The sequence below is a fragment of the Bubalus bubalis genome, chromosome X (assembly GCF_019923935.1).
Source record: "Bubalus bubalis isolate 160015118507 breed Murrah chromosome X, NDDB_SH_1, whole genome shotgun sequence".
NCBI classification, from domain to species: Eukaryota; Metazoa; Chordata; class Mammalia; order Artiodactyla; family Bovidae; genus Bubalus; species Bubalus bubalis.
Genome location: NC_059181.1, coordinates 4421639 through 4441192, shown reverse-complemented (window position 1 = coordinate 4441192; position 19554 = coordinate 4421639). Strand labels below are relative to the sequence as shown.

Genomic DNA, 19554 nt, shown 5'->3' with positions numbered 1-19554 from the left:
CTGGGGAAAAGGCATCTCCCTGAATCCAAGTTCTGACCGGAGATGCTGTCATTTTATGTCTTAGGGGTGCTAGGCCTAATCAGCGAGAACCCTTCAACAGGAAAACCTCAACAATGAACAGAGATTGAAAACCTGAAACTTGGAGTGGAGGGGCCTCCCTGGTGGCCCAGGGGTGAAGATTTTGCCTTCCCGTATGACTCAGGGTCTCTGGGACAACCTAGAGGGGTGGGATGGGGAGGGAGGTGGGAGGGGCGTTCAAGAGGGAGGTGACATTGTGTATAGGTCTCACTGATTCATGCTGATCTTTGGCAGAAAGCAACAAAAGTCTCTAAAGCAGTTCTCCTTCCATTAAAAACATACATAAATTTAAAATTAAAAAATAAATAAATAAAAAGATGTTGCCTTTCAATGGGAGTGGGTTTAGTCCCAGGATGGAGAGCTAAGATCCCACCTGTTTCACAGACCAAAAAATAAATAAATAAATAAAGCAGAAGGAGTGTTGTAACAAACCCCATAAAGACTTAAAGACAACAACAGCAACTTGAGATGGGAAACGGCAAGCTGCTGCTGCTGCGTCAATTCAGTCGTGTCCGACTCTGTGCGGCCCCATAGACGGCAGCCCGTCAGGCTCCTCCCTGGACCCAGAAAGGAGACAAGGGATACAGGCTAAAAAAGGGTAACTCAAACCAGGGTTCTGTGACCACCTAGAAGCGTGGGAAAGGGTTGGAGGTGGGAGAGAGGGGACGTGTGTATACCGATGACGGATTTGGGTTGATGTATGGCAGAGACCAACACAACATTGTCAAGCAGTTATCCTTCGATTAAAAAATATGTACATTTAGAACAAAGGGAAAGCAGACTGAGTGGGGGATGACTCCTAGAGGGCACGGGGTTTCGGGAGCGGATAATGAAAACATTCTAGAACTAGACAGAGGTAGCAAAGGCACCCCACTCCAGTACTTTTGCCTGGAAAATTCCATGGACGGAGGAGCCTGGTGGGCTGCAGTCCATGGGGTCGCTAGAGTCTGACATGACTGAGCGACTTCACTTTCACTTCTCACTTTCATGCATTGGAGAAGGAAATGGCAACCCACTCCAGTGTTCTTGCCTGGAGAATCCCAGGGACAGGGAAGCCTGGTGGGCTGCCGTCTATGGGGTCGCACAGAGTCAGACACGACTGAAGCGACTTAGCAGCAGCAGCAGCAGCAATGTAACAAACTGGCTCAGAATTAAGATGCTCTAGAATGGTTCGCTACTTCAGTCCCTGGTTGGGGAACTGAAATCCCTCAAACTGCGCCTTGTGGCCAAAAAGATATTTTTTAAATCAGTTTATTTATTTTAATTGGAGGCTAATTACCTTACAATATTGTAGCAGTTTTTGCCATACATTGACATGAATCAGCCATGGGTGTACATGTGTTCCCCATCCTGAACCCCTTTCCCACCTCCCTCCCCATCCCATTTTTTTTTAAATAAAAAGTTAATTGTATGTCAGGTGAATTTCACCCCAGGTTTTTGATACAAAGAATTTAACAAAGAAACACATGGGGCTTCCCTGGTGGCTCCGTGGTAAAGAATCTGTCTGCCAATGCAGGAGACATGGGTTCGATCCCTGGTCCAGGAGCATCCCACAAGCCGTGGAGCAACTAACTGAGTCCACACGCCACAGCTATTGAAGATCACACACCCTCAAGCCTGCGCTCCACAACAAGAGAACCCACTGCACTGAGAAGCCTGAGCTCCAAAACTAGAGAGGAGCCCTGGGTCTCTGCAACAAAAGAAAGCCCGTGAAATAACGAAGACGCAGCACAGCCGGAAATTATAATATAATTAAATAAATGAAGAAATATAAGAAACATCAGACTGAAGTTCACTCTAAAGAAAAAAAAAATACCACCAAGCTTTCTAATACCACGAGTATGATATTACATCCTCGAATGGAGATTTGGGCCAATGGCAAACCCCCACTGGGAGTGCTCACAGGACAGGAGGTCACAGCTTCTGACGATCTGAACCCACCAGCTTAGCCCAGGGACCACAGACTCGGGTGCAGGGCATCTTCTGATAAGCACAGAAGTATCAGACCACTCCGAGGACAGTGCAGTGAGAATTTCTGATCAATAAAAGAACAGTTTAGGCTGTAAGACCTGACTGGACTGAACTTGATGTTGGGGGGTGGGGGTGGGCCAAGGCTGACCAGCTAGCCAGGCTCATAGTGGAAGGAGACTGCTGGGGTCCCCTGGGTTTTGGGAGTCAGGGTCATTTTGTCCACAGAGACCTCATTAAGCCTGCCTGTTGTTCAGTCATTAGGTCGTGTCTGGCTCTTTGCAACCCCATGGACTGCAGCACGCCAGGCCTCCCTGTCCATCACCAACTCCCGGAGTTCACTCAAACTCATGTCCATTGAGTCGGTGATGCCATCCAACCATCCCATACTCTGTCGTCCCCTTCTCCTCCCACCTTCGATCTTTCCCAGCATCAGCATCTTTTCAAATGAGTCAGTTCGTTGCGTCAGGTGACCAAAGTACTGGAGTTTCAGCTTCAGCATCAGTCCTTCCAATGAACACCCAGGACTGATCTCCTTTAGGATGGACTGGTGGGATCTCCTTGCAGTCCAAGGGACTCTCAAGAGTCTCCTCCAACACCACACTTTGAAAGCATCTGGTCTTTCCTGCTTATCTCCTCTCTCTTCAGAGTGGCCACCCCAGCACCACACATGTTTATGAATAAGATGAAGACAGAGCTTCAGTGAGTAAGAGGAGACTCTGGTGTAATACAATGGAATCTTCAATTATTTATTGGATTTCTCATTCCTTTATCAACATCAAATGTAAGTAAACAATGCTAAAATGAACTAGTCAATTCTGAAGCTGAAGCTCCAATACTTCCGCCACCTGATGCAAAGAACTGAGTCATTGGCAAAGACCCCGATGCTGGCAAAGATTGAAGGCGGGAGGAGAAGGGGACAACAGAGGATGAGATGGTTGGATGGCATCACCAACTCAATGCACATGAGTTTGAGTAAACTCTGGGAGATGGTGAAGGACAGGGAGGCCTGGCGTGCTGCAGTCCATGGGGTCGCAAATGACCGAGCAACTGAACAACGACATCATTCATTTCTGCTTATACATCCCTTTATCCAAAAGATCGTGTGTAAGTAGGCTCTTGGGTTCTCAGCAGGCATCTTGCAAATCCTACTGAGCTTTCCCAGGTCCTCCCAGAAAAAGGAAGTCCTCTGTAGGCAGGATTCTAAGATGACCTCTCTGGCTTCCACCTCCTGGTACCCACACCTTTGTATGATTCTCTCCTCTTGAGTATGTGCACGTGAGCAGGGGCACCTCAGATGTGCTTCTAACCCGTAGGGCATGGAAAAAGTGAAGGGATGTGACTGAGGTCCCCTAGTCAATTGTCTTTGTATGACTCAAAGAGGAGATTGGTGGGGGTGGGCCTGGCCTCATCAGTGGAGACTTGGAGATAGCCAGTGGATATTGTTCTAAGCCATTAAATTTAATGTGGTCAATGGATGGATAACTACCAAAACACACACCCACTCCCAAATGTACATAAAATGGTAATAACACGATTCCATTTAACCAGGATGCAAAGCCAGCAATTCACAGACATAGTGGCCACCTCCATCAGCAACCACACATAGCTGTTGTTTCAGTCGCTGAGTTGTGTCTGACTCTTTGTGACCCCATGGGCTGTAACCTGCCAGGGTCCTCTATCCATGGGATTCTCCAGGCAAGAGTACTGGAGTGGGTTGCCATTCCCTCCTCCGAGGGATCTTCCCTACCCAGCGATTGAACCTTCGTCTCCTGCATTTCAGGCAGTAGCGATGAGTCAAGTCAATTGGACTTGCGAAGAATTCTCCACTTATATTTCAAGCAAGCGTGCCTGCCTCCCCCCAACCCCAGGACTCCTCCTTTGACTCTGTAACCCTCCCTCTCACTCCCTGGAAATGAAAAAAAAAATCCCTTTCTGGCTGTGAGCGAGGGAGACCACAGAGTTTTGGTCACTTGCAACCAAAAACCGTCTGTGTGTGTGGCCATAGCAGCTCTCGACACGCGTGACTTCCTCCTCCTTGATCGCTGAACTCATCACCTGCACTCACTGGCAGTCAGAAGTTGCTGGAATCCCATGCGTGTTGCCGAGCATACTGAGTCTGCCTCAGGATATGTACATTACATGATGTGACCTGGAACGCCCAAGAAGACGAATGGTTTTCAACACCCCTTTGGATGAGTCAACCATGGGACATGTGTCAAGACAGTGGAGTGGAAAAACTCTTGGCCCCAACTCTCTCTACGGAATATACTTTTGGGTTTTTTCTTATTGTTCCCAGCCCTAAAACAGGATCCTGGGCTTCCCTGGTGGCTCAGTGGTAAAGAATACACCTGCCAGTGCAGGAGGATTCAGTCCTTGGGTGGGGATGATCCCCTGGAGGAGGAAATGGCAACCCACTCCAGTCTTCTTGCCTGGGGAATCCCATGGACAGAGGAGCCTGGTGGGCTACCATCCACGGGGTGGCAAAGAATCAGACTCAACTGAGTGACTGAAAACAACACCAGGTATAGGGTTGAACACACAGGACAACATCCCACCTAGAACAAGGACTGTCAAGTCCCGGTGACTTTGTTTTCCAGGGGACACGGGGCGCGGTGTGGACACGTTTCTGGTTGTCACAGCTGTGGGCGTTGCTCCTGGCATCCAGTGGGTAGATGCCAGGGATGCAAATGAATATCCCACAAGGCACTGCGTGCCAAGAATGATACGGGCCCAGGCGTCATCCATGCCAAGGTTGGAGAATCCTACTCTCGGGCCAACCCTTTGTCTTACTAATTCTTAAAGGCTTTTTCTTGACCAGCAGTTGTCAACAAGGGGTGACTCTGCAGCCCTTTCCCAACGCCCCATCCACGGAGACAGTGGTGATATCTGGAGTCATTGTGGTTTCACAAGCGGGCTTATGCCCTTAGCACCTCCTGGAAGGTGTCCAAGGATGAGACAAAACGTCCGACAACGCGCAAGACCCATTCCACGACAAAGAACTCCCCAGCCCCACACGTCAACTGCACTCAGGCTGGGAAATCCTGACCCAGAGGCAGACAAGCTCACCAAAGGACAACCGTCCTTTCTTTTTAATGATCCAAAAACGGCACTTTTCCTTATGGAATCACATAGCTGGCCTTTCTAAGGTCGGGACAGGCCTTTCAGTTTGAATATCAGCTTGGGCCCTTATAACCCCTCAGTCTATTTGAGTAAAGAATGCTTTGCCTTTCAGGCGCACACGTTGGGGGCAGGGGTCAGAAGCTGTTCACGTCTGGGCACAGGGTCCAAGGGGGACAGCTGTTCTCCCCAGTTTTTCTGGCCACATTTAGATTTCTGAGCATTTTCACATTATCACAAAGCTTAGGGACTACAGAAAAGTCACGAGATTGTACGTAGTAAAAGCGGCTTCTAAGTGTATACGGGAGCATAGGAGGGCACAGTAAATGGGAAAAAGCCCACCTAGCACAAACACCATCTGATGTTCATAGTCACCACGGGCTAAAAGGGACCTGCCGGCACTTGCAATTCCTGGTCCACAGTCCCGAAATGCCCAGGTGGGTTTCAGAATTCAGAACTGTTTGGATTTGAGAAGGTCACGGCTCTTATCAAAAAAAGTAAAAGCTAATTTGTTAAAATGATTCAAAGAATCCCGCCCCGCTTCAGAGCTGAACTGTCTTCAGGACAGTTTATGGCAATCATAACACAGAGAGTAGTTTTCCACAATGAAGCGTTCATCTTCACACCATTAACACCATTTAACAACAAGCAAAGGCTGTAACTGGGTGAGAAGATCCTGATGGAACATTATGGTGATGATTTCAGAATAGATACAGTATATCAAATCATTATGCTGTACATCAGAACCGTATACAATGTTAGAGGTCAACGATACATGAGTCAAACTGAAATTATCTATCTAAATTGTTATTTCATAAAGAGGGAATATATATGTAAATATAGACATATATTTATTCACCATTGCCTTCATATAACCTGGAGAAGGAGATGGCAACCCACTCCAGCAATCTTGCCTGGAGAATCCCATGGACAGAGGAGCCTGGCAGGCTACAGTCCATGGGGTTGCCAAGAGCCAGGCATGACTGAGCATCTATCACTCACTCACCTTCATATATAGAGATATATTAAATCTATATATGTATATATTCACTATTACCTTCACATATAGAAATGCAATGTATCTATATATGTATATTTCCCTGGTGGCTCAGATGGTAAAGAATGTGTCTGCAATGCAAGAGACCCAGGTTCGATCCCTGGGTCGGGAATATCCCCTGGAGAAGGGAATGGCAACCCACTCCAGTATTCTTGCCTGGAGAAGCCCATGGACAGAGGAGCCTGGCAGGCTATAGTCTGTGGGGTCGCAAAGAGTTGGACACAACTGAGCGACTAATGTTATTTATTATTTAGAATTGTATATTCGAGTTCACTTTCACTTTTCACTTTCCTGCATTGGAGAAGGAAATGGCAACCCACTCCAGTGTTCTTGCTTGAAGAATCCCAGGGATGGGGGAGCCTGATGGGCTGCTATGTATGGGGTTGCACAGAGTTGGACACGACTGAAGTGACTTAGCATAGCATTACCTTCCTATAAATAGACATATCTATATATATATATATTCACCATAATCTTCACATATAAATAGACATAATGTATCCATATATGTATATATTCACCACTACCTTCATATATATATATATATATATTCACGATTACCTTCACATATATAGAGATGTAATGCATCTATATATATATATATTCACCAGTACCTTTATATACATAAATATATCTATATATGTATATGTTCACCATTTCCATCACATATATAATGTATCTATATATGTATATATTCACCATTACCATCAAATATAGATACAATATATCTATATACTATATATAATCACCATTACCATGACATATATAGATATAATGTATCTATATATGTATATATTCACCATTACCATGACATATATAGATAAAATATATCTATATATTCACTATTAACTTTAGCTATACAGATACAATATATCTTCAAATATATCACGTAATCCACATACTTTTTTATTTTTTGGCCACACCACAGAGCTTGTGGGATCTTTGATCCCCAACCAGGGAACTGGGGGACTACTTGCCCCCTACAGTCCAAGTGGGCAGTCTTAACCACCGGCCTGCCAGGGAAGTCTCAGCGTATACCTTTAGTGAAGTTTTGGACCACACCCCGCTGTCACACATATTAATAGTTCTGCAGTCATAAACACAAGAGCTCTTGGCATTCTCTCAGGTAAAGAAAGAGTACTCAGCGCTACATCAGTTTCACATTCCTGCATTCAGAACTAGAGTTGCTGCCAAAGAAGCTGTCAAAACACTGGGCTTCCTAGTCTTTGCGTTTTCTGCCTGGTTACAGACAAAGGGCTGCAAGTGGGAGGACAGGGCTTGGAGAAAAGAAGGTGAGGAAGGCAGGTGCTGGCCAGGCCCGCCTATGCTGAAGAGCATCCTGGCCAACCCCGAGAACTGATGCAAACCCCAGGCTTTCCTCCTCTGTGACGGAGGTGGCAGGCAGGGGCCCAAGAAACCCTGGCCCAGTGACTCAGCTCGGGCAAGCCGGGACAGCCTCCAGCAGAAACAATGAGCTGCCAGGGAACCTGGAGGAGACCTGCGAACAACACGCCAGGGCCGTCTTCCCGCTTGTATCATATACCCCGGGTGCTACTTCCTGTCTCCAGTTCAGAAGGTCTAAAGAGGGGGTGCCGTGCCTCCCCGAGAAGCCTTCAGCAGTGTCTGGAGATAATTATCGGACCAGGGCGGAGGTATGCAATGCCGTCTCTAAGTGGGAGGTTCTAAATATCTAACAGTGCACAGGACACCCCCATATCAAAGGGACATGTGGCCCCAAACATTCAGTGCTCACGCTGACGACGCCTGCTCTCCCCCGAAGCTCTGCCTGACGCATTTCAGTGTTTTATGAAGAAGAGTTGATGGACAACGCTGTGTTGATTTCAGGAGTGTTGCATAGTGATCCAGCGTTCTTGCAGATTACTTTCTGCTATAGGTTATTACAATGGCCCATATAATAACGTATAATAGGTTATTATAATGGCCATAATTCCCTGTGCTATACAGTAAATCCTTGTTGCTTATCTATTTCATATATAGTAGTGTGTCTCCACAAATTCTATACCCCTAATTTGTCCCTGCCTATGTCTCTCTCCCCTTTATTTGCTAACCCGCTTCAGTCGTGTCCAACTCTTTTCTACCCTACGGACAGTAGGTTGCCAGTCTCCCCTGTCCACAGGGATTCTCCAGTCAAGAATCCTGGAGTAGGTTGCCATGCCCTGCTCCAGGGGGTTTTCCCAACCCATGTCTCTTACGTCTCCTGCATTGGCAGGCGGGTCCTTTACCACTAGCTTCCTTGGTGGCTCAGCTGGTGAAGAATCTGCCCGCGATGCGGGAGACCCAGATTCCATCCCTGGGTTGGGAAGATCCTCTGGAGAAGGAAACGGCCACCCACTCCAGTCTTCTTCCTTGGAGAATTCCATGAACAGGGGAGCCTGGTGGGCTACAGTCCACGGGGTCACAAAGAGTCGGACACGACTGAGCGACTCACCTAACAACACGTCTCTCTCCCCTTGAGTAACAGTTTGTGATGTGTCTATTTCTGTTTTGTATACGTGTTCATTTGTATTATTTTCAAGATTCCACATACAAGCGATATACAGTATTTTTCTTTCTCTGTCTGACTTATCACTAAAGAGTAAGACCCTCTAGGTCCATCCATGCTTTTGCAAATGGCAACATTTTATTCTCTATTTATGGCTGAGTAATATTCTGTTGTGTATATGGACCTCATATTCTTAATCTAATTGTCTGTAGGTGGGCACTGGGGCTTGCTTCCACGTTTTGGGTATTGCAAATAGTGCCTGATGAAGCTCAACCTCCAATCCTTTGGCCACCTGATGTGAAGAACTGACTCATTGGAAAAGACCACGATGCAGGGAAAGATTGAAGGCGGGAGGAGAAGGGGATGACAGAGGATGAGATGGCTGGATGGCAACACCGATTCAATACACACGAGTCTGAGTTACTGTAAAGGAGAGCCCCCAGCCCCCGGCCAAACTCTCCATCCGTCTGTAGGCAAGAAAACCCCTTTCCTGGAAACACAAAGAGGAACAATGACTCTGGGACCCATTTGGTGTGACCTGGGGGCTTTCAACCAGAGTTGAGAGTCAATGGGACTTCCCTGGTGGTCCGGTGGCTAAGACTCCACGCTCCCAATGCAGGGGACCCAGGTTCCATCCCTGGTCAAGGGAACTAGATTCCATGTGCCACGACTAAAGATCCTGCATGCTGCAACTGAGCCCCAACGAAGCCAAATACGTAAATAAGAATGTTCAATTAAAAAAAAAAAGGAAAACAGCAAATCGAGCTGCTGCTCTAGCTGAGCCCAGCGTTGTGTCCTTCCCTATCCTTCCTGTTCTCGATGAGTGTTGAATGACCACTGACGTCAGCTCTTGCAGTCTTTTACCAGGTTTTTTTGTTTTCTGTCTTGGACAACCTCGGAGGTGAGGCTGCACCTGTGTTTCATCATCACTCCCTCTTTTATTACCTGGATCCCGGGGTGCCAGGTGAGAGCTTGCTGAGTCAGTGACCGAGTTTTTCAGGGCTAACATCCAAACAAGGTGGGCAGTTTAAGCAAAAGACAGGAGCCCGACAAAACAGCGGAGGTGGTGACGGGGTCTGGAGAACACGGCTTGGAGTTTTTACCCGCAAGCTTTTTTTTAACTATTATTTTATTTTTAAGATTTTTTTTTTGATGTGGACCATTTCAAAGTCTTTATTGAATTTGTTTTTTTTTTTGTTTTTTTTTTTTTTTTTTTTTTTTTGCCAAGAGGCCTATGGGACCTTAGTTCCCTGACCAGGGATGTAAACTTCAGCCCCCTGAACTGGAAGGTGAACTCTTAACCATCGGATCACCAGGGACGTCCCCACTCACCATCTTTTAAAAAATTTTTTAAATTTATTTTTTATTAAAAAAAAAATTCTACCAGTTTATTGCTTCCAACCCATCTCCCTCCACCCTCGTGCATTCATGCTCGGGCATGTAACCCCATGGACTGCAGCCCTCCAGGCTCCCCTGTTCATGGACTTTTCCAGGCAGGAATACTGGAGTGGGGTTGCCATTTCCTTCTCCGATTTATTTTTCATTGGAAGATAACTGGTTTACGATGTTGTGTTGGTTTCTGCCACATATCAACGTGAATCGGTCACAGGTATACATGTGTCCCCTCCCTCTTGAACCTCCCTCCCACCTCCCACCCCATCCCATCCCTCGAGGTCAGCCCAGAGCACCAGGCTTGAGTTCCCAGCACCATGCAGCCAATGCCCACTGGGTACCTATTTTCCACATGGTAGTGTATGAGTTTCAGCGCACCTCTCTCCATCCGTCCCTCCTACTCCTTTCCAGAGACCGAAGTCTGTTCTCCATTGCTGCTATGCAAATAGGTTCATCAGTACCATCTTTCTAGGTTCCATATATGTGTGCTATTATTTGCTTTTTCTCTTTCTGACTTACTTCACTCTGTATCACAGGCTCTAGGTTCATCTACCTCATCACAATTGGCTCAAGTGTGCTCCTTTTCATGGCTGAGTAATATTCCGCTGTGTATGTGTACCACAATTTGTTTACCCACCCATCTGTCGATGGGCATCTAGGTTGCTTCTATTTCCTAGCTACTGTGACTTCCCTGGTGGCTCAGACGGTAAAGCGTCCGCCTAGACCCAGGTTTGATCCCTGGGTGGGGAAGATCCCCTGGAGAAGGAAATAGCAACCCACCCCAGTACTCTTGCCTGGAAAATCCCATGGATAGAGGAGCCTGGTAGGCTACAGTCCATGGGGTCGCAAAGAGTCAGACACGACTGAGCAACTTCACTTCTTCCTCCTAGCTACTGTAAACAGTGTTTTCAGAAACACTGCCTACCCATAATCTTTTAAAGACAGTTTCTGGAGAAGGAAATGGCAACCCACTCCAGTACTCTTGCTTGGAAAATTCCATGGGCAGAGGAGCCTCGTAGGCTAAAGTCCATGGGGTGGGAAAGAATAGGACACGACTGAGTGACAAAAAAAAAGAAAAGAAAGGGGAAAAAAAGAGAGAGAGAGAAAAACAATAAAGACAGTTTCATTCAACCTTTTAAGGGATACCTGACAGATACGGTTTACCCTTTAAATACAAATAGAGGGACACATTTTTTTCTCTCTCTTCTTTTATGTCTGAAAGACACTTCTGAGTCCTGATAGCATCAGTTGTTATGCTTACAATCTCATTATAAATGAATATGGGGCAATATCTCAGTTGGCAAATAGGAATGTCCCTGCAAACACCAATTCACAGGAATAATCTCTCGGGTATCCTCACGTGGTTAGTGAACACACACAGTGCCGATGGTAAATAACCATGACACAGAGGAATCTTTCAAGAAAACAGCCACACCATTTTTAGTGACATCATCTTAGATGACAATCATTTCTATCAGTGCCTCTCATTCAATGTGCAAGGGACAGCAGAAAGGAAACAAACTGGGGTAGACAGAAAATATGTGACCCTCAGATAAGAAGAAGAGCAAGCAAGAAGTGCACATCATTCTGATTATTTGTTGATAAGAGAAACATGAAGCCTCAGGCTGAATGGGGTTTACATGCATTTCTTAGCCTCTATAGCTGGGAGAAAAAAAACACATATGTGGTTGGTTCATAATAAGTAGGTTAGGTGTGGCATTCACTGCAAAGGATACATTGTCCCAAATGCTGATTTTCTGTACCTGATAGACATGCACAGAATAAAATGGTTGATTTCTGAACTGCAAATGCATTCCCGGTTTAACCCTGCTCCTTTATAAAGACAGACGACACAGCCAAACCCTGGAATAATAAACAGCACATCCAAAAACACACCCATTGCAGCCACAAAGAACCCTAGACACAACTGTCCTGAGGACGCATTGATCGAGGTGCAAGCCTCTGAATTAGGAAACGTGGTTCTTTGCCGTTTTTCAGGACACAGATTCAAGTGGTTCATGACAGACTTATCCATATATTTAAGAAAGAAAACAAAGATGCAAAGTGAAAAAAAAAAAGGGAGGGGGGGAGAAAATAGTGGACCTGCTATTCATTCTGCCTCCAAATTGTTCTGGAAAAAGCAAGCAGTTGCTTTTCCAAAGCAAGCTGAGAATGACATCAGTCTTTCACAGAACCCGTTTCAGGGCACATGTGTCTTATTCATATTCCTGGTATCGAACTCAGAAGCAATGGTTCTGACATTATGGTTGGCAAGGCTAATTGCTTACATTTCTCTCTTGAGACAAGCTATAGCAGAAAATGCACCTCTCTGCTCACTTCCTCTTAAGAGTTCTTCCTCCCGAGCTCTCCACTACTCTTTTTTTTTTTTAACTTTAAAAAATTATTTATTTGTCCATGCCAAAAGACATGTGGACTATTAGTTCCCTGACCAGGGATTGAACTCACTCCCCTTGCCTTGGAAGCACGGAATCTCAACCACTGAACCGCCAGGACGTCCCATCACTATTCCTTTTACCAAACTCGTGTTTAGGGCTTTCATCCAGAAAGACCAAAAGACTATCTGGCAATTGATTCCCTCTCCTACGAGATCTCCTTGTTTCAGAGCAAACGAACAAATGACTACGTATCAGATAAACGGCTGTGGGTGGCTCTGCAGGTTTCTCCAAAAGCTAACAGTCTTTTCTTTGCACGGTAACGCTTCTTTTTCTGCATGGTTCAGAAATCTCTGTCTCAGCCTTCGGCCACCTGATGCAAAGAGCCAACTCATTGAAAAAGACCCTGATGCTGGGAAAGATTGAGGGCAAAAGGAGAAGGGGGCGGCAGAGGACGAGATGGTTAGCATCACCGACTCGGCGGACAAGAGCTTGAGCGAACTCCGGGAGTCGGTAGAAGACAGAGGAGCCTGGTGTGCTACCGTCCACGGGTCACAAAGAGTCAGAGACAACTTAGCAACCGAACAACAACACCGAGCCCTTCGACTTAATTTAATCAAGTCGTGACCTGTAGGCTATTTCACTATCCTATAAAAGGAACAAAACAGGAACCTGTAGATGCCGCCCTTTGAAGCTCTGTGCTAAAGTTCCTATTGCCAGGAGCCGTTTACTATCATTTATCTGAATCCCTTGGCAGTAGAGGGGGAAAAAAAAAAAAAATGAATGCAACTCACCAAGCCATTCACGGTGAAACTGACAAGGTGCCTGGACTTGATCGCAGGACCTCACACAGCTTCTCCGACTGACCACACGGGATGACACCCTGGGCCCCCTGCCTGCCTGGCTTCTGAAGAGTCACTGCACGGCCCCGGGGAAGTTATAGGGAACCATCACCCGGCCGTAAAGTCATCCCTGGACAACCGGTGAATCTCTCATAAAAAAGTTACCTAGGCCCCACGCCTGCATCTCTCCACGTGTCTGTCCCTGACTGCTGAGTGCCTCATGCATAAATCAGAAAGGGAGCTGGGCTTGCTGACCTCAATTGTCACGCCACGGGGGAGGAAGGGATCAAAGGGACATGACGGTCATCTCGGAGGACGTTTAGGCAGAGCACTTCGGAGGTGCGCTAGGGCTGGCCCATGGCCGACAGGCACACTGGGGTGTGAGTGGGGAAGGGGCGTGCGGAAAGGCAGGGGGGTGGGGGCACGTGCGGGGACCACTGATCACCCGGTGGTCCCCAGTGTGGGGGCGGTGACGGGTGAGGGCGGGCACACCGCATGCTCTGAGCACCGTGTGCAGGAAACCATTCCCGCCTCCCTGCCCATCGCCTCCACATGCTGCACACAGAGCCCCAAGGAATGCATTTCTCACCGCCACTCTGGGCGAGGATGCGCAGCCAGGTCACCCACCCGCCCACCCCCCCAGTCTCGTGGGCGGGGTGCAAAACAGCAGAGAGGAAGTGAGCCTGGCATGCCCCTGCCCACACGTCTGAGGGACGTCTCTACCCATCAAAGGATAACTCGCCCCTGTGTCTCTCTGAGAGCTTCCCGGGTGGCTCAGGGGTAAAGAACCTGCCTGCCAGTGCTGGAGAGGCCGGAGACTCAGGTTGCCTCCCTGGGTGGGGAAGATCCCCTGGAGGAGGGCATGGCAACCCACTCCAGTATTCCTGCCTGGAGAGTCCCATGGACAGAGAAGGCTGGCGGGCTGCAGCCCATGGGGTCGCAAAGAGTCAGACACGACTGAAGCAACTTAGCACTCGTGTCTCTTTTCTTTATTTATTTGGCTGTGCCAGGTCTTCCTTGAGACACACGGGAGCATCCACCTTAGACACTGTCACGCGGGATGTAGTTCCCTGACCAGAGATTGAAGCCAGGCCTCCCGCATTGGGAGCGTGGAGTCTTAGCCACTGGACCACCAGGGAAGTTCACACCCTGTCTCTCTTACCAAGTCCCCTCCTGTCATCATTTTCTTTTGTTTCAGATCAGATCAGATCAGTCGCTCAGTTGTGTCCGACTTTTTGCGAACCCATGAATCGCAGCACGCCAGGCCTCCCTGTCCATCACCAACTCCCGGAGTTGACTCAGACTCACGTCCATTGAGTCAGTGATGCCATCCAGCCATCTCATCCTCTGTCGTCCCCTTCTCCTCCTGCCCCCAATCCCTCCCAGCATCAGAGTCTTTTCTTTTGTTTAGGTTTAAAAAAAAAAAAAAAGACTCACTCTGTCTTTGTTTTCATGATTCCCCATCTATAAATAAAACATTAGTTTTAATTGTTTTGCGTGCCCCGGGCATTTGGCAGGTTCTCCTATAATTAATACATAATGCAGTGGCTGCTGACAGATTTTCCGTTCTTTATGGAAACCCAGGGATGATAGTAAGGTGAAACCTGAAAAAAAAGACTTGAGCCTGAGTAAGCATAACCTGGGGGTAGCTTCTCCAGGGCCTCAGTGGGCAAGAATCTGCCTGCAATGCAGGAGATGTGGGTTCCATCCCTGGGTGGGGAAGATCCCCTGGAGGAGGGCATGGCAACCCACTCCAGTATTTCTTGCCTGGAGAATCCCATGGATAGAGGAGCCTGGCGGGCTACCGTCTACAGAGTCGCAGAGTCAGACAGGACTGAATCGACTTAGCATGCACACATGCATGACCCAGACATCATCCAAAGGTGACATCCCGTCTTGGGGTTGGGTGGGGGGGTGGGGATGTCTCTACAAAACTTACTCGTTGGAGAGATGGTCCAAAGCTTGGCGTGGAGGTCACGATTCCAGCACACCCTGGGATGTTTGTGGTCGCAGACTGCTGTACCCGTGGCTTTAGATTCTAAAACTCCTGGCTTAATTCCGGGGTAAGTCAGTTAGCTGTCCATTAAGGCGTGGTCTTAGTGGTCCGGGGACCTGGAGAGAATGAGGAAGGAGCCTCTGGTGTCTTTACGGATCATTCCCTACCCTTCTAGCTGCTCTTGGGTCTCTTCCAGGAAGGAATACAAAGGGACAGACAAGGTCAAAGGGCAGACCACACCCCTACGACCCCTACTGCCCAGAGATGGCTCCGGGCCTCTGGAAGCTGACCCGCCCTCAGAAGCGCCTTGGGACAAGTTCCTGGGACCTGTCCCAGCAGATTTCCTCCCTAGGGGCAACTCCAGAGCCTGAGGGGTGGTTCCCTCTCAGCTGGAGTCTCTCCCACCCCCAGGAGCAGAAATCCCAATGGCTGCAAGATCTTGGCTCTGCCTGTCACCACGAGTCACCCGAGGTCAGCAACTCCAAGCACCCAGGTCAATCCAGCTTTTATGGGCATACCACCCTGCCTGGTCCCTCAGGCAGGGATCAGCTCCTCGGGGCCCCAGATCTTCAGCCTGAGGTCTCACCCTCTCTAAGGGGCCTCTCTGAGTCCTGACAGGGCAGGGGTGAAGCAAGAAGACTCACTTCCACGCTCATACACACTGGGAGAGTCAGTTCAGTTCAGTCACTCGGTCATGTCCGACTCTTTGCGACCCCATGGACTTCAGGATGCGACCCTCCCTGTCCATCACCAATTCCCAGAGCTTGCTCAAACTCATGTTCATTGAGTCGGTGATGCCATCCAACCATCTCATCCTCTGTCATCCCCTTCTCCTGCCTTCAATCTTTCTCAGCATCAGGGTCTTTTCCAGTGAATCAGTTTTTCACATCTGGTGACCAAAATATTGGAGTTTCAGCTTCAACATCATCAAAAGCATCAATTCTTTGGTGCTCAGCTTTCTTTATGGTCCAACTCTCACATCCAGACATGACTACTGGAAAAACACTCCGGGAGAGGCATGATTCTAATCCCAAAGAAAGCTGTTGTCTTGCCTTTTTTAAAAAAATTTTATTTATTTATTTTCAGATCAAATCAGATCAGATCAGTCACTCAGTCATGTCTGACTCTTTGCGACCCCATGAATCGCAGCACGCCAGGCCTCCCTGTCCATCACCAACTCCTGGAGTTCACTCAGACTCACGTCCATCGAGTCAGATGCCATCCAGCCATCTCATCCTCTGTCGTCCCCTTCTCCTCCTGCCCCCAATCCCTCCCAGCATCAGAGTCTTTACTAATGAGTCAACTCATCGCATGAGGTGGCCAAAGTACTGGAGTTTCAGCTTTCGCATCACTCCTTCCAAAGAAATCCCAGGGCTGATCTCCTTCAGAATGGATTGGTTGGATCTCCTTGCAGTCCAGGGGACTCTCAAGAGTCTTCTCCAACACCACAGTTCAAAAGCCTCAATTCTTTGGCACTCGGCCTTCATCACAGTCCAACTCTCACATCCATACATGACCACAGGAAAAACCATAGCCTTGACTAGATGAATCTTTGTTGGCAAAGTAATGTCTCTGCTTTTGAGTATGCTATCTAGGTTGGTCATAACTTTCCTTCCAAGGAGTAAGTGTCTTTTAATTTCATGGCTGCAGTCACCATCTGCAGTGATTTTGGAGCCCCCAAAAATAAAGTCTGACACTGTTTCCACTGTTTCCCCATCTATTTCCCATGAAGTGATGGGACCGGATGCCATGATCTTCGTTTTCTGAATGTTGAGCTTTAAGCCAACTTTTTCACTCCCTCTTTCACTTTCATCAAGAGGCTTTTGAGTTCCTCTTCACTTTCTGCCATAAGGGTGGTGTCATCTGCATATCTGAGGTTATTGATATTTCTCCCAGCAATCTTGATTCCAGCTTGTGTTTCTTCCAGTCCAGCGTTTCTCATGATGTACTCTGCATATAAGTTAAATAAACAGGGTGACAATATACAGCCTTGACGAACTCCTTTTCCTATTTGGAACCAGTCTGTTGTTCCATGTCCACTTCTAACTGTTGCTTCCTGACCTGCATACAGATTTCTCAAGAGGCAGATCAGATGGTCTGGTATTTCCATCTCTTTCAGAATTTTCCACAGTTTATTGTGATCCACACAGTCAAAGGCTTTGGCATAGTCAATAAAGCAGAAATAGATGTTTTTCTGGAACTCTCTTGCTTTTTCCATGATCCAGCAGATGTTGGCAATTTGATCTCTGGTTCCTCTGCTTTTTCTGAAACCAGCTTGAACATCAGGAAGTTCATGGTTCACATATTGCTGAAGCCTGGCTTGGAGAATTTTGAGCATTACTTTACTAGCGTGTGAGATGAGTGCAATTGTGCGGTAGTTTGAGCATTCTTTGGCATTGCCTTTCTTTGGGATTGGAATGAAAACTGTCCTTTTCCAGTCCTGTGGCCACTGCTGAGTTTTCCAAATTTGCTGGCATATTGAGTGCAGCACTTTCACAGCATCATCTTTCAGGATTTGGAATAGCTCAACTGGAATTCCATCACCTCCACTAGCTTTGTTTGTAGTGATGCTTCCTAAGGCCCACTTGACTTCACATTCCAGGATGTCTGGCTCTAGGTGAGTGATCACACCATCATGATTATCTGGGTCGTGAAGATCTTTTCTGTACAGTTCTTCCATGTATTCTTGCCATCTTTTCTTAATATCTTCTGCTTCTGTTAGGTCCATACCATTTCTGTCCTTTATCGAGCCCATCTTTGCATGAAATGTTCCTTTGGTATCTCTGATTTTCTTGAAGAGATCTCTAGTCTTTCCCATTCTGTTGTTTTCCTCTATTTCTTTGCATTGATCACTGAAGAAGGCTTTCTTATCTCTTCCTTGCTATTCTTTGGAACTCTGCATTCAGATGTTTATATCTTTCCTTTTCTCCTTTGCTTTTCACTTCTCTTCTTTTCACAGCTTTTTGTAATGCCTCCCCAGACAGCCATTTTGCTTTTTTGCATTTCTTTTCCATGGGGATGGTCTTGATCCCTGTCTCCTGTACAATGTCATGAACCTCATTCCATAGTTCATCAGGCACTCTATCTATCAGATCTAGGCCCTTAAATCTATTTCTCACTTCCACTGTATAATCATAAGAGATTTGAGATTTAGGTCATACCTGAATGATCTAGTGGTTTTCCCTACTTTCTTCAATTTAAGTCTGAATTTGGCAATAAGGAGTTCATGGTCTGAGCCACAGTCAGCTCCTGGTCTTGTTTTTGCTGACTGTAGAGAGCTTCTCCATCTTTGGCTGCAGAGAATATAATCAATGTGATTTCAGTGTTGACCATCTGGTGATGTCCATGTGTAGAGTCTTCTCTTGTGTTGTTGGAAGAGGGTGTTTGTTATGACCAGTGCATTTTCTTGGCAAAACTCTATTAGTCTTTTCCCTGCTTCATTCCATATTCCAAGGCCAAATTTGCCTGTTACTCCAGGTGTTTCTTGACTTCCTACTTTTGCATTCCAGTCCCCTATAATGAAAAGGACATCTTTTTTAGGTGTTAGTTCTAAAAGGTCTTGTAGGTCTTCATAGAACCATTCAGCTTCAGCTTCTTCAGCATTACTGGTTGGGGCATAGACTTGGATTACTGTGATATTGAATGGTTTGCCTTGGAAATTGACAGAGATCATTCTGTTGTTTTTGAGATTGCATCCAAGTATTGCATTTTGGACTCTTTTGTTGACCATGATGGTTACTCCATTTCTTCTGAGGGATTCCTGCCCTGCAGTAGTAGATATAATGGTCATCTCAGTTCAATTCACCCATTCCAGTCCATTTCAGTTCACTGATTCCTAGAGTGTCGACATTCACTCTTGCCATCTCTTTATTTATTTTCAGTGGAGGCTAATTACTTTACAACATTGTGGTGGTTTTTGCCCTACATTGACATGAGTCAGCCATGGGTGTACGACCAGCAGTCCCACTGCTGGGCATACACAGTGAGGAGAGCAGAACTGAAAGAGACACGCATACCCCAGTGTTCATCGCAGCTCTGTTTACAATAGCTATGCTCTTCTTTTCTGTTCCTGCTGCCAGAACACCGAGCCCATGGAGGTTTCGGCTGCCTGCATTAACTATTCCTCCAGGGGTTAATTTTTTTTTTTTTTTTTTTTTTTGCCCCTCAGCCAGCCCTTGTGAGTGATGTTGCTCAGTCGTGTCTGA

General features: G+C 46.9%; 1 protein-coding gene across 3 annotated transcripts in view; it reads right to left on the bottom strand.

The window, feature by feature from the left end:
- STS (steroid sulfatase) overlaps nucleotides 1-19554 on the bottom strand; it is a 160473-nt gene that overhangs the window by 121456 nt on the left and 19463 nt on the right. Inside the window, exon 2 of one of the 3 annotated variants that reach the window (XM_025277038.3) lies at nucleotides 15293-15465. The exons of 1 other annotated variant lie outside the window; for it this stretch is intronic. Coding sequence is in view for 1 of the 2 variants with exons in the window: in XM_044937368.2 (XP_044793303.2) it covers nucleotides 13306-13313 (8 nt within the window). In the remaining variant the exon portion in view is untranslated. Of the gene's footprint in view, nucleotides 1-13305; nucleotides 13543-15292; nucleotides 15466-19554 lie in introns of those variants that run through there. One more of the 3 variants, XM_044937368.2, reaches the window with a different exon arrangement.